General features: G+C 42.8%; 1 protein-coding gene across 2 annotated transcripts in view; it reads right to left on the reverse strand.

The window, feature by feature from the left end:
• LOC102378644 overlaps window positions 1-12,728 on the reverse strand; it is a 133,758-nt gene that overhangs the window by 19,501 nt on the left and 101,529 nt on the right. For both annotated transcript variants that reach the window (XM_014524893.2, XM_025216020.1), the window contains exons 17-18: window positions 2,706-2,789; window positions 621-744 (exon numbers count right to left, since the gene is read on the reverse strand). In XM_014524893.2, coding sequence (XP_014380379.1) covers window positions 621-744; window positions 2,706-2,789 — 208 coding nt within the window. The remainder of the gene's footprint in view (window positions 1-620; window positions 745-2,705; window positions 2,790-12,728) is intronic.

Consider the following 12,728-nt stretch of genomic DNA (forward strand, 5'->3'; position numbering starts at 1 on the left):
CGTATAAAAAGCTTGAGTGGTTTCTGCCCAAGTTGGAGGACTCCACGAACACCAGGAGGAGGAGACTTCACGCTGTGTGAAGAACTCTAAGCGCTGCGGAGCCTATCGGACCCAGTGCATTTCAAGCAGGCAACAGGGTTCTGGATCAGCCTCTAGCCTCTCCCCGTCGCCATTCGCAATCCTCGACATATCCCTCTCCCTGCGCACAAAAGGATCCACAGAGCCTCGACAACTCCATGGGAGTGATTGAATATTGTCTGAGTCCTCAAACGAGGATTTAAGCGGAGCTGTGCCTGGGAAACTGTCCAGCCTACACCGCGACCATCTTCGGTGTAAGTAAACAATCTTGAATCAACCATTACGTGTCCGTGACTAATTCTAGTGTGCCGCCTGTTTTCTCCGACCCAGCGTGCCCGGGCTGCTGGCCACAGCCCACGTGGCACGAAAAAGGGCCCGGATCGCTCCCGGCCCGCACAAATCCCACCATGTAAAGCATCCTTGGATAACATAAAATATTGCAAATCTGCATTTGTCAGTCTTTTCTGTTAAAATAGTTTACAATTGTTCTTACACTATAATGCCTCAATGAGCTAATTTAGACGAATCAGGAACATACATACCTTGTGATTAACTTTTCTTCAGGGTTTGTTCTCTCTAAAAGATGCTGGAAGTAATCTTCTAGGGCTTGAGCTGTTAAAGTTTTCTTTAGGTATGGGTAATAGAGAGGATGCCGTGCTATCACACCTGTTACATGAGACAGTCAGTTAAAACAAATTACTAAAACAAATTAGATTTTAATATTCAAAATGGACCTGAGATCATCCAGTTATTTGAAGCTATACATATGGTCACTCTTTAATCAAAACTTACAGCAACAGGCTTCCATTCCTAAGCAGGAAACTAACTTGGCGAGTGACATGATTGAATGCTGCCAGGCTTCGTGCTATTAATTGTAACTGTCCATGCCAATGAATGATGGATAAGAATAAAAGGGAAAAGGACAGAGAAAGGAAATGTGAATCTCCTCTTCTCAGAACTCCTGGTTTGAAGTATGTGCAGTAAGAAGTTATTGCAATTAGCACTAAAGGGATATTGATAGAGGGCAGGTCTACATGTGCACTTTAATGCACATTAGCCTATTTTAATGAGCATTAAAGCGCCACAAAAATGTGTTTTCGTTAATGCACCTTTTTCTAGTCCCTCACAATGGAGGGCACCTATACATGTGCCACATGTATGCTCCAACACATGCTAATTAGCCCACGTTGGTGTGTGTTAATTAACATGCAGCCATCACATCATGATTATTCAGCATCCCCATTCTTCAAAATGGCAGCAGGGGCACTTTCACTAAGTGCAGGACACTGAATACACGTGACACTGTGGATGCTTTCATTAGAGCAGCCCAAGCTGCTCTAATTAGGGCATTCCCTATCCCCCACCCCAGAGCATGTGTATAGATGGCCAGAGTTACTAAATTTAATATGTACTAGCAAAAGCAAATTAATGAATGTTTAGACACTCCCAGGGTCAGTCAATCATGGGAATAAAAGGTCCATCTATGTTATTTCCTTCTTTTAATGAATTGGGAACATATCTACGAACGTATAGTTCTCAAATTATAGCAGATTCCAAAAAAAGGTCTCTGTAACTCCATAGAGAAGCTGATGTTCCCGTGATGTTTCACAATGAGGTGAATCAAGCAGAAGGACATCAGTGTTTTATGCTAATCTGGTGACCTATGCTAGGATATAGGTGTCTGTAGACCTAAAGTTAATGTAAGCTTAGTAGGACATGGATTTACCATCTATGTCATTAAAATATTTTATCTGTATATTTTAAGAAAGTCCTTTAATCATACCCATTATTTTTAATAGTTTAATAATGCTAACATGCACATGCATGCAGTTATTAAACAGAAATATTAAATTCCATCATTGTTGAACAGGAAACAATTTTATAGACAAGGATGAAAAGGTTGTATTCCTTTTAAATAAACAAAGCCTACTTTATTAGCCTTAGCATGACAGGTGTTAGCAAATCAAATTCCAAACGCACCTTTAATTCATACTGAGATTTCAACATCACACTCTCTCATCTTCCAACAATAAGAGAGCCATTTGATGCATGCAGAAGTAAGGAATAGAAGGAATTAATAAATAAGGCAAGGAGGAGGATAAATGTAATTACACTGAAATAAAATACTTGGACCAAAAGAGGTGATTCAAAACAATTTCTTACATGTAAAAAGAACTTTCAGACTATCAAATACTATCACAAACATTTAGTTTTATAAATGCAATATACAATTTATGAGGGAAAGATGTGATCACATAAACAAGAGACCACATTATAAAGCATATCCTCAATGGAGGTGAAATTAGGTTGCCTAGACACCCTATGTAAAGCACTTTTGAGTATTTGTCTTTGAAACCATATATTATGATCTACAAGTATTTTATATAAGTTTAACAAGCAGGTAAGATTTTCTTCGATGATTCCAATAAGTTACAGTGAGCCAAATATATTTCATTAAGAGAAGATGATTTTTGATATGACAGAATGTATATACACTCATTTCAGCATCTAAATAATAAGAAAAGAATCAGAGGTTGTGGGGAAATTTTCAAAAGCAGAACTGGTAATTTGGCACTAACTCCTGGTGAAAATCTTACCTTATATTATACATTAGAAAATAAAAATACCTATGTTGGCAGAGTTTCCTTTGTCTCCACTTCTGGTATAGGCAAGATCTTCTAAGCGATATGTATGTGGACCACTTGGCAGATCTCCATAACAATACAAGAAAAAATAATATATATTTTAATAATATATACAAATAAATTAATTATAATGTTGATAGAGTTGAAGTCCTTTCACAGAGAAATTGATGTTAAAACTGTATACCAATTTTGGGTGCTCAAATTATGATGCTCCTGGGGTGATTTTTTCAGAAAACTTCACTTGCACTAGCACTTTATTTGTTCAGAACACAGCTTCCTGTCTCTTCAGTTGCATTTGTAAATGTTCAGCATATCAGAGCCTCAGCTGTAACAGACTGAGCATATAGTAGGCCACAATTAATGACAACCTGTGAAAAATGAAGTGATGTACATGTACTACACAGCCCGATTCATCCTCACAGCACTGTCCACTCTATGCACTAAATAAAGCAGGGGTCCTGAGGATATTATGGGATCATATAATTAAAGGCTGTATCATAATGCATATACACAAGATCCTTTTAATATTCTTTCAAAAGTCTGTTTTGTGTGCAACTTCCTAAGTTTCTAAAAAAAAAAAAGCAAACTGATAAAACCAGAAATTTCATGATATAAAATTACTGGCATCCACTTGAGTCACCGGCAGGGGTGGACTCCTTAACTCCACAGCCTAGATCTCTGCCAACTGAGCTAAAGACTAACTGGTAGCAGCAGTGGGCTGTCATAATCTATGGGTGCTTGCACAAGTTACATTTTTTGTGCAATCTGGCCCCTGAAAGCACTCTACAGGTGTGATATAACACATTCAGGGCTGCAGAGCACTTTTAAAATGGGCAATCATGCAACAAAATAACTCTTCATAAATCAGCTATTAACTGACGGCACTATAGAGCAGAGTGCCTTAGGGAACTTGCATTTAGACTCCCTCACGGCTTAATTTTTTGCATTTTTGAGGGGCTGGCCGATGCTCTCACCAGCACAGCCCCACCCCCAGGGCTGCAAGTGGGGTAGGGAGGGGGCAGGACAGCTGGTGGCTGGGCTTTACCATGGTTGGAGCTGGAGGGGGAGGGCATGGTGGAATGGATCCCCCTTGTCCTGTGGGCCCTCTCCAGCTACCCTGGCTGGGGTTTTGTGGGAAGCCAGGCTGGGCCCGTGAGACAAGGCTCCATCTCAGCCCCCTGCCCCAGCTCTGGCCATGGCAAATCCCTGCCAGCATCTGTGGGCTGCTGCTGTCAAAAGGAAGGGAGCCCCCACTTGCCATATGGGCTCAACTTGGCTCCCCAAAGGGTAGCTGGGGGGGTGCTGCGAGGTGAAAGGGGGGTCTCCTTTCTCCCACCCCCTGCCCAGGCATCTTGACAGTGGCAGCACATAGCTGCTGGATGGGATTTGCCATGGCCAGAGCTGGGAGGAGGGTACCCAGCCCACTCCCCCCAATACCCTGCCAGGGTGGCTGGGGGAGCCATGTGAGGCAAGGGGGCTCTGTTCCACACGCCCCCAACTCTGGCCACAGCAAAGTCAAGCTGGCAGCTGAGCCGTGCTGCTGTCAAGAGACGGGAGCCAAGGATGGGGGAAGGGAACCTCCCCTTCTCCCACCCTCTACCTGAACCTGTTGAATGGGGCAACACACAGCTGTTGGCTCAGTTGTGCCATAGCCGGAGCTGGGGGAAAGGACAGGGCTGGGAAGAGAGGTGGTTTGGCAGCCTCCCTGGGGACTGCTGGAGTTCCCCTGCCTGCTTGCCTGGGACAGTGCAGGCAAGCTCCAGTCCCCCCAGCCAATAGGCAAAAGTTTGTTGTTTGCATAAAGTGACATAAGTGCGCCCCCTAAATGTCTGTTGGTACCTTATGTGGGCCAGCCACTAGACAGAGATGAAGACCATGTTTTGCAAGTCTCTCAGGCTCATGGCAGATATTATATGTAAGATGCAATAAATCAGTTAATTAATCAAAGCTTAAAGTGTATCCCAGCCACATGTTCAGGTTATTAATGGTGCAGTGAAACAGAAATCCAGCCACAAAGTGTATATGTAATAACATCGCACCTTATATCAAATATATGGCTGGTGGGGTCCTCACTGGTCGACAATCAGCTGATAGTCCGGCAAGCAGGACTGCATTAGGCAGCCCATTCTCGTCCTAATCCTGCTGATGATCGGCTAAATGGGAGTGCCCTTTGGCTTGAGCCATGGGGTACTCCCAATCTATCAGTCATCATTGAACTGGAGTGCTCCAGGGCTCAAGCGGTGGAGTACTCCCAATCAGCTGATTGTCGGCAGATTGGCTCTTGGTCTGCTGGCAATCAGCTGATCATTGGCCAGCTTGGGGGACCTCACAGGCGGTCAAACTGGCCCCATGGGTCCCTGGAGTCAGCTGACAATCAGTTGACTATCAGGCACCTTGCAAGGGAAGTCCAGGAAAATGACCCTGGGCTCCCTCTACACTGGCAGTTATGACAATTTGGATCTGATCCCTCTCAAAATCATGCCTTCCAACATGCACGTGGCACGGCAGGAGACATGATTGTTCAGGTCATAGATTAGATCCCATCAGGCCTTCAACAGACTGTCTACTGGTGGCCTCAGTTATTTGCTGACAAAAGAATAAATGTTGAAACACAGGAACCCTATGTTATACTTCAGGTTTGGGGAGGAGCACAGATAGTGAATAAAACCATTCTGCCCTCACCCAAACTGAGACTCATCTCTTTTGACCCCAGTCTCTCCAGCCTGAACTCTTCTGCACTGTTGGCTCTTTCAGATGGTCTTTGATCTACACCAGGGGTGGGCAAAGTCCAGCCTGCAGGCTGGATTGGGCCCACAGCAGACTTCGTTTCCCAGCAGCCCCTTCTCCAGTCAGTCTCCACGGAGTCCTCTGGAGTGACAGGGCCGTGACAGCATGGGGTTGTGATGGCCCTGTGCTCCCTAGGTCTCCATGGAGACCTGCCCAAGTGTTGCAGGCAGGGCATGCAGCTGGGTGGGGAGCTACTCCAGGGCCAGGGCTGGGATCTTGCGACAGTGACAGAGCAGGCAGGAGCCAGGGCAGAGCCATGATCCACTGTCCACATGCCCCAGGCAGAGCGTGCAGGTAGTGGATCATGGCTCTGCCCTGGCTCTGGTCCACACTGTCGCTGATACAAAATCCCAGCCCTGGCCCCAGCCCCAGCCCCAACGCAACTCCCTGCCCAGCCAGGCACTGCTTGGGCTGGTCTCCACAGACAACTTGGCCCTGCGCTGTCACTGCCCTGCTGCTCCTAGGGTCTCCATGGAGACCGGCTGGCGTGACACAGGCAGGGGATGCTAGGAAACGGAGTCCAGCCACTGGCCAAATCTGCATTTTGCCTACCCCTGGTCTAGATCCAGCATCCTCAAGTGCCCTGGGCTCCACACACCAGTCCCGCACTTTGCCACCCCTAAATTCCATGGTCCTACTCTAGTCCCAGTCAGCCCAGTCCCACCCTGTGCCTATAACCAGCTCCTCCCTTCACAGTTATGTCTTCCAGTTATTTTTTTCCTCCTCTGTGCTTAGGTGCCAGCAAAGAGAATATTGAGCGCACAGGAGAAAAAGTCTATTTTCTGTTACTATTTCTGGTGCAACCACTGTTGCTGGCTGCCAAGAGAAACAATTGCAAAGAAAGTCCTGCTGAGCTTCTGCTTTCCTGGGCTGAAAGAGCATCATACAGCTAGCATCTCTAGGATAACTGAGCTGCCAAACACAATTTACTGAGATATTTAGATGTTTATAATTTAGACAAATTGGGAGAGATTTTCATGGAGACAACACAAGGTAAGCCCCTACTCTTATAGATTTCAAGTTTCTGCTCCAAAACATGCATATACAAAAGTTTCCCAAGTGTGATTTAACATGATTGATGTATTAACTTGGTTTGCACTACTGTAATTACATCAAAGTCAATTTGATTGAACTAAGTCTATGCAATTTCAAAAGCCAGAGAGAAGCCATCATAGATAATGCAGTCTGCTTCTGTAATAAGTCACAGTATTATCAACCAGCCTCAAGAACCTGAAATCATATGACAAAATAAAATAAACCCAGGATTTTTTTTTTCAACTGGGAATGCATGAACGCCATTTCTACTATATGTGCCCCAGGCACACAAATTCCAGGACAACCACTACCGGGCCTTTGATATGATACTTTCGTAGGATGTAGATGATTAATGCTGTACTTATCTAATTGGAGAATATTATTTAGAAATCAGAAATGCTACAAGCTGCTCCCCACTGATATAACTGCCTCAGATCATTCTTCAAAGCTCTCTGATTGTTTTGGGTGGGTTTACAACTCCTATGGAAACCATCTCTCTTTCAGTTATTTGTTCTGTTTTCAACATTTGAAAAGCCATGTAATGGCCCCTGAAATATTAAAACAGCTACACATTTTTTAAATATTTGTGCCATACATTTACAATGGCACCCATCTAATTAACCATAAGTTTACTGTTAAACAGCATTTTAACACAAGTAGTCTCTGACACCATCCCTTTAAACAAAACAGAACTAGAAAACATTCTGAAGTTTCCTATTATTATTACCCAAATTGATTTAACATGCATAATCAATCGTTATATGACTGATCCACAATTAGCACCTCACACACAATAACCAAGCAACATATTAAAAAACCCTTCCCTACTCCATTTTCCAAATGGTGACAGAAATAAAATGTAGCTGAATTCATTCACTTTACAGTCCACACTTTTTGTCCAAGTCTCATACACATCAACTATACTTTAAACCAGATAAGTATAGGTAAAACTTCAATCACATCTGCAAAATAATTCATGTTATACATCAAGAGCCAAAACTTAGAGCTGTTACTAAGGACAGTTTATTTTTTGAGAAAGCAACAAAAGTTTTGCCTGTCTAAAGACTGTAAATGCCTTAGGAAGCATGATCTCCCTAAGCATTCCCAGTACTTAGATGGCATTTGGCAAGCAACAAATACTCACATATTTTTCTGTTTCATTAACACTTGATATCTTCACATACTGGGAGCACAATATAGCATATCCTGCTAGCACTATTATTAAATGGGCCATGGTTTCTCCTTTCTTAACTAAGTCAGGCTGACATTTCTCCATCTTTCCCAGTCTCCATTAAACTCCCTGGAACATGCAGGTGCAAGCAAAAATGCACCTTCAGATTAGTATTTGCAATGGATTTAAATTAGCCTTTCAAATACATTTGTGTAGGTCATATGTTATTTATAAATAGGTCATGTTAAACGTGTGTTGGTAAAAAAATGAGAATATAAATTTAGAGGGAAATTCAGTCATAAATAGCAATTATACATATAACACCTCTGAGAATCTGGCATCCAAGGCCACATCCACATGAATGTGGACATTTGGTTTCCTGGAGACAACTAGCGACAGGACACCTTGTGCACCACTAGCTGTCCACGGGGAACACCTGTGCCACAAACCCTCTGGTGCGCAGCAGGTTACCTCTGATAAGGGTCAAACCCCCCCGGCTGCCTTGCAGCACAGAGAACAGCTGCATGTGCAATATGTGGTGTTGCTGCAGATGTGTCCACATACTGTATGGCCACACTCATTTGGATCCAAGAGTCCAGGAGTCATTTTATATTTGAAAATCTCCAACTCAGGATAATTCACAAATGGTATACTCTTCATTTGGACTTGAAACTATCCATTATACAATTTCTTCCTTATCAATTTTGCCCAATTTTGAGACTACTGCATTAACTAACTTACATCCAATAGAGTCTGGCATCTCTATACCATCAATATTTTCTTTTAACATATCATAAAATACATACCTAAGAAAAATTCTAAGAGGACATCTTGAATTCAGCTACACATTGAGAATATCCAAACTTGAGATAAGTTCTTGTATTTCTATGGCAAGCAGAGCTTAATGAAAATACAGTGAGTGGCCTAAGTGGTATTCTCAGATTTACTGTATATGTTATTAAGGCTGTAAACAATTCTGTCACTAGGGAGGATAGTAAAGACTTCAATTTCTACAATCATTAAAGTAACATCCACATACTATGAATTCCCACCATTTTTAGCACTGGCTACAAGTTCTATAAATATATTTATTTTGGGGGAAAATCTCATCTTAATGAGGGACAGGTCAAATTCAGCCACTACTTTTTCCCTCCTCAAATTTCTTTTTTCACTCTAATATAATTTGATTAGATAAGTCTGTAGAGAGCACAGGAACTTCCATGTTAGACCAGGTTAATGTAACTCAGTCTAGCACTCCATCTCCAGTTGTGGCCTGTACCAGACAGAATTTCTGTCTTATGAACTTCATGTTGGTCACCTTATAGCCTACTGCTCTATTCTGAAAAGCGTGCCTTTTATGATTGATATTAAATTTTATTCTAAATTTAAGTGAGGCCTATAGCTGTCAACTTGCTTTCTGTTACCACCCCCCACTTTTTTAACAAAGAAAAAAGGGATGGGAGAAGGATGACTGTCTTCCATTTGCTATCAAAATAAAGAGATATATAAGAAAGCCACCATATCTTTACTTAATTCCAAATCTATAGTTAGATGAATCTCCTTGTTTGTGTGGAGGCTTATGTAAGAGTTAATTCCAAGTATAGATCTTATTTTATTTTTTTTCACTTGTTCTAACGTAGCTTTATTTCTGAGTTTTATACACTTTTCAGAATCCTAAAGAATATGTCCCTTGTTCTTTGAACACATAATCATATACATATTATGCAACCCCTTAAATCCACATTACACAATACTGGCCTATTTACTACAATAGCAGCCTATTTACCAGAATACCTTACTAGCTTAATTCTTAGCAATGAAATCACTTGGGACATCGCAACCAGTTGTATAAAAGAAAGCATTTTCGGAAACTGTTTATTATGTCTCTAAATAATAGGATAAGAAAAGGAAAGCTGTAATACCACCAGCCTTCAGCATGTTGCTATAGTTACAGTTGGTACACACACATTATTAAGTGGGATAAGACATCAGGAATACTTTAGTCCTGAATGTTTTCAGTACTTTTGCTCACCAACACTTTCGAAGAATTTGGTTATATGCAGTTTGCTGATCACTTAAATGAAAAAGAAATGAAAAGTGATTATTGTCTAACTCATATAAAACTATTGACAGCCAGTGACTGTGAACACTTGGGGAAGTAGATGAAAGAAATGCAGGGTCAAGACGGAAACATACATCATATGTTTAACACAGATAAAAAATTTTGTTTTGTTCAAATACTAACTGCAATGTGTCTGCCCAGATCTCTTTCCAAAGTATTGTTTTAAGGTATTTTTCAACCTCATTATGCAAAAGAAGTTTGTGTATTGCAGAAAGTAACCCCTTAAGCCTAACTGACTGAATGTGGATTTATTTATTTTTTCTGTTTTTTTTTACTTTTGTGGGCTTCCTCTATTCTAAGGAAATCATGGGAAATAATGTCCAAATTACAGATATTGGTAATTAACATGTTTTGTAAATCTTATTCCTAGGGTCAAATTTTTTAGACAGGCTCATTTCTGCATTGCCATACTTTAATATGACTGTAGCAGGACACTAAAGTGCCTGCTACTGAGAGAGCGCGGAAGACTCCTCAGGTGCTGGTTCCCAAGGCAACAGGAGCCAGCAAACGACCCACACCTGCCAGCAGTCAGCTGGCTATAAGAGGCAAGACCTGGCTCGTATGAGGAGGAGGGGAGCCGAGACCAGAGGCAGTTGCTGACGGGCATCTAAGACAGTAGGAGTTCCCTACCAACAGGGAAGGATGAGGAAACTCCTGGCCTAAAGAGAGAGAACCTGAATGCCAGAGCAGCATTGGTCACCGTGGTAGGAGAGAAAACCCGGTAGGCCTGAGCCTAGTTATAGCTGGAGGCTTATGTTTGCGTTGTAGCCCAGGGGCTTGTGTTTATGTTGTTGTTTGTGTTTGCAGTTTGTTTAACACCGGTGGTTTGGGTGAGGATATAAGGGGATGGAGGAGGCCTCGTAGGGGACTCAATATAGAGTGAGGACCCCAGCCCCAGTGAGGGCATGGAGTTCGGTGGTACAGACCCCAGCTCCACAGAAGAGCCCCGGTGAGAAGGGCAGCCTTGCAGAGGGAAGAGCCCCGGTGAGAAGGGCAGCACTGCAGAGGGAAGAGCCCCGGTGAGAACGGCAGCACTGCAGAGGGAAGAGCCCCGGTGAGAAGGGTGGCATATAGAGAAGGCCCGCAAGGCCTAGACACGCCGGACACCCGGAGCAGGAGAACTGTGGCCAAGTGGAAGAGAGGTAGCCTCCCTACAAAAGAAACAAATCATCAAAGTCGTGGCGGGCGAGAATAGGAGGGTGCAAATCTGAAGCTTGGCACAGTAGAGGAGGCAGCGAGGGCTAGCACGGCGACCCTGCCGTCCCTCCTGTTACAATGACAATTAAGCAGATTAGGACATTGATGTGTTCAATGGACAATGTTATAGAAATACTCTACTTGCATGTTCTTGTTCACTTTTTGAAAGATGTATAATGGAATATGGTTAAATTTTAGTCTTTCCTATTTTAGGAGTACTTCTGACCTAGGACAAAATCGAGATGAGCTTCCTAAGGCGTGCTGGTACTGCTGAATTACAATAAAAGGCAGTGCCATATTGAGCCATGCCATGCACATTCTGTAGCGAATACCATCCAATTTGCAAGTAATGTAGGCCCTTGAGGCTTCACTGAGGACTGTTTCTGCATCTCACATTAGATAGCAATTGGGTTAAAAAAAAAATGGGAGGGAAAAATAATCCTGGAAGCAAAAACTAGAACCCAAATTTCTACTCCTGTAGCTATTTGTCCTAACCATGAAGATACAGAGTTAAACTCCCTCTTGCTTGTTCTCTTTTTGGCGTCATGCTTCAGTGGCCCAGCTCAAACAGGAGGGGTGGAGACTTCTACCACCTTTACTCGAATATAGAGTGTTAATTCGCCAGCCAGCACTGAGGGGGAAAAGTTCCTTGTCTTATATTCACATACAAAGAAACCTCATTAAATATATTGGCTATCATTAAACTGCTGACAAAAGCAGCCTGGACCAGTAATGGAAACCAACCAGGAAGCTGGTTAAATGCAGCCAACACTGAACAGGACTATAAAACACATGGCCCATACTGGCCAAACATGCTACTAGAAACTATTTTTTGTGTGGCCCTTAAAAAAAAAATGGACAGGTATTCCCTCTGCAGAGAACTGGCACCAGACCTGGAAGTACTGCAATACCAGGACAGCACTGGCCCCTCCACTTTGGTCCCTGGCTGCAGCTCCGGCATGGACTGCAGACTACTCACCCGACACCCTCTCACCATTCCCAGCTAAGCAGGAATACCCCCTCCCCTCTGCCTTGCAGAGAGGTGTCTGTGTATTAGCTAGCAGACCACATGCTGGCTATGGTCCGTGCTCAATCAACAGGGAGAATGAACAGGTAGCTAGTAATGTCCCTCCATTGTTTTCTCAATTAGGTGATAAACTGTTATCAATTCCCTGCTGGGCTAATCAGAGCGTCCTGCTGGAGGATGGTCATGCCCCATCTCAGCTCAGTACTGTGCACGGGAAGGGAGAGCTGCTCTAGCGCACCCCAGCTTCTAGCCTGAGCCACTGTAGGTATGTACTTGCATTTCTGGGATGTCTGTCTAGATACAAAACTGATTTTGCCTATCCAGGTTAGACTAACCTGCAAAGATTGAATCAATTCAGGCTCAGGCTTTCTGAATGTCTGTCCCTAGCCCAGGTCAGGGGTGGGCAATTATTACAGCTGGCAAGCCCCTTAATGAGTTTTGGTGAGCTGTTGAGAGCCACGCACATAAGTGCTTTTAGAAAATATAATTTTGACAAATTATAGATAAAAAAAACCAAATCACTTATTAAAAAAATCAAACATCTACTACAACACATTTTAATTTTATTTCAAAAGATAATTTTTGTCCTGATTTATGTTTTTTGAGTAGTGTATATACAGGTGATTGTGTAACCACTAAAAATAAAGTCTTAATTTTGTATATGGG

Source organism: Alligator sinensis, unplaced genomic scaffold, assembly GCF_000455745.1.
Source record: "Alligator sinensis unplaced genomic scaffold, ASM45574v1 scaffold1146_1, whole genome shotgun sequence".
In the NCBI taxonomy this organism is placed as follows: domain Eukaryota; kingdom Metazoa; phylum Chordata; order Crocodylia; family Alligatoridae; genus Alligator; species Alligator sinensis.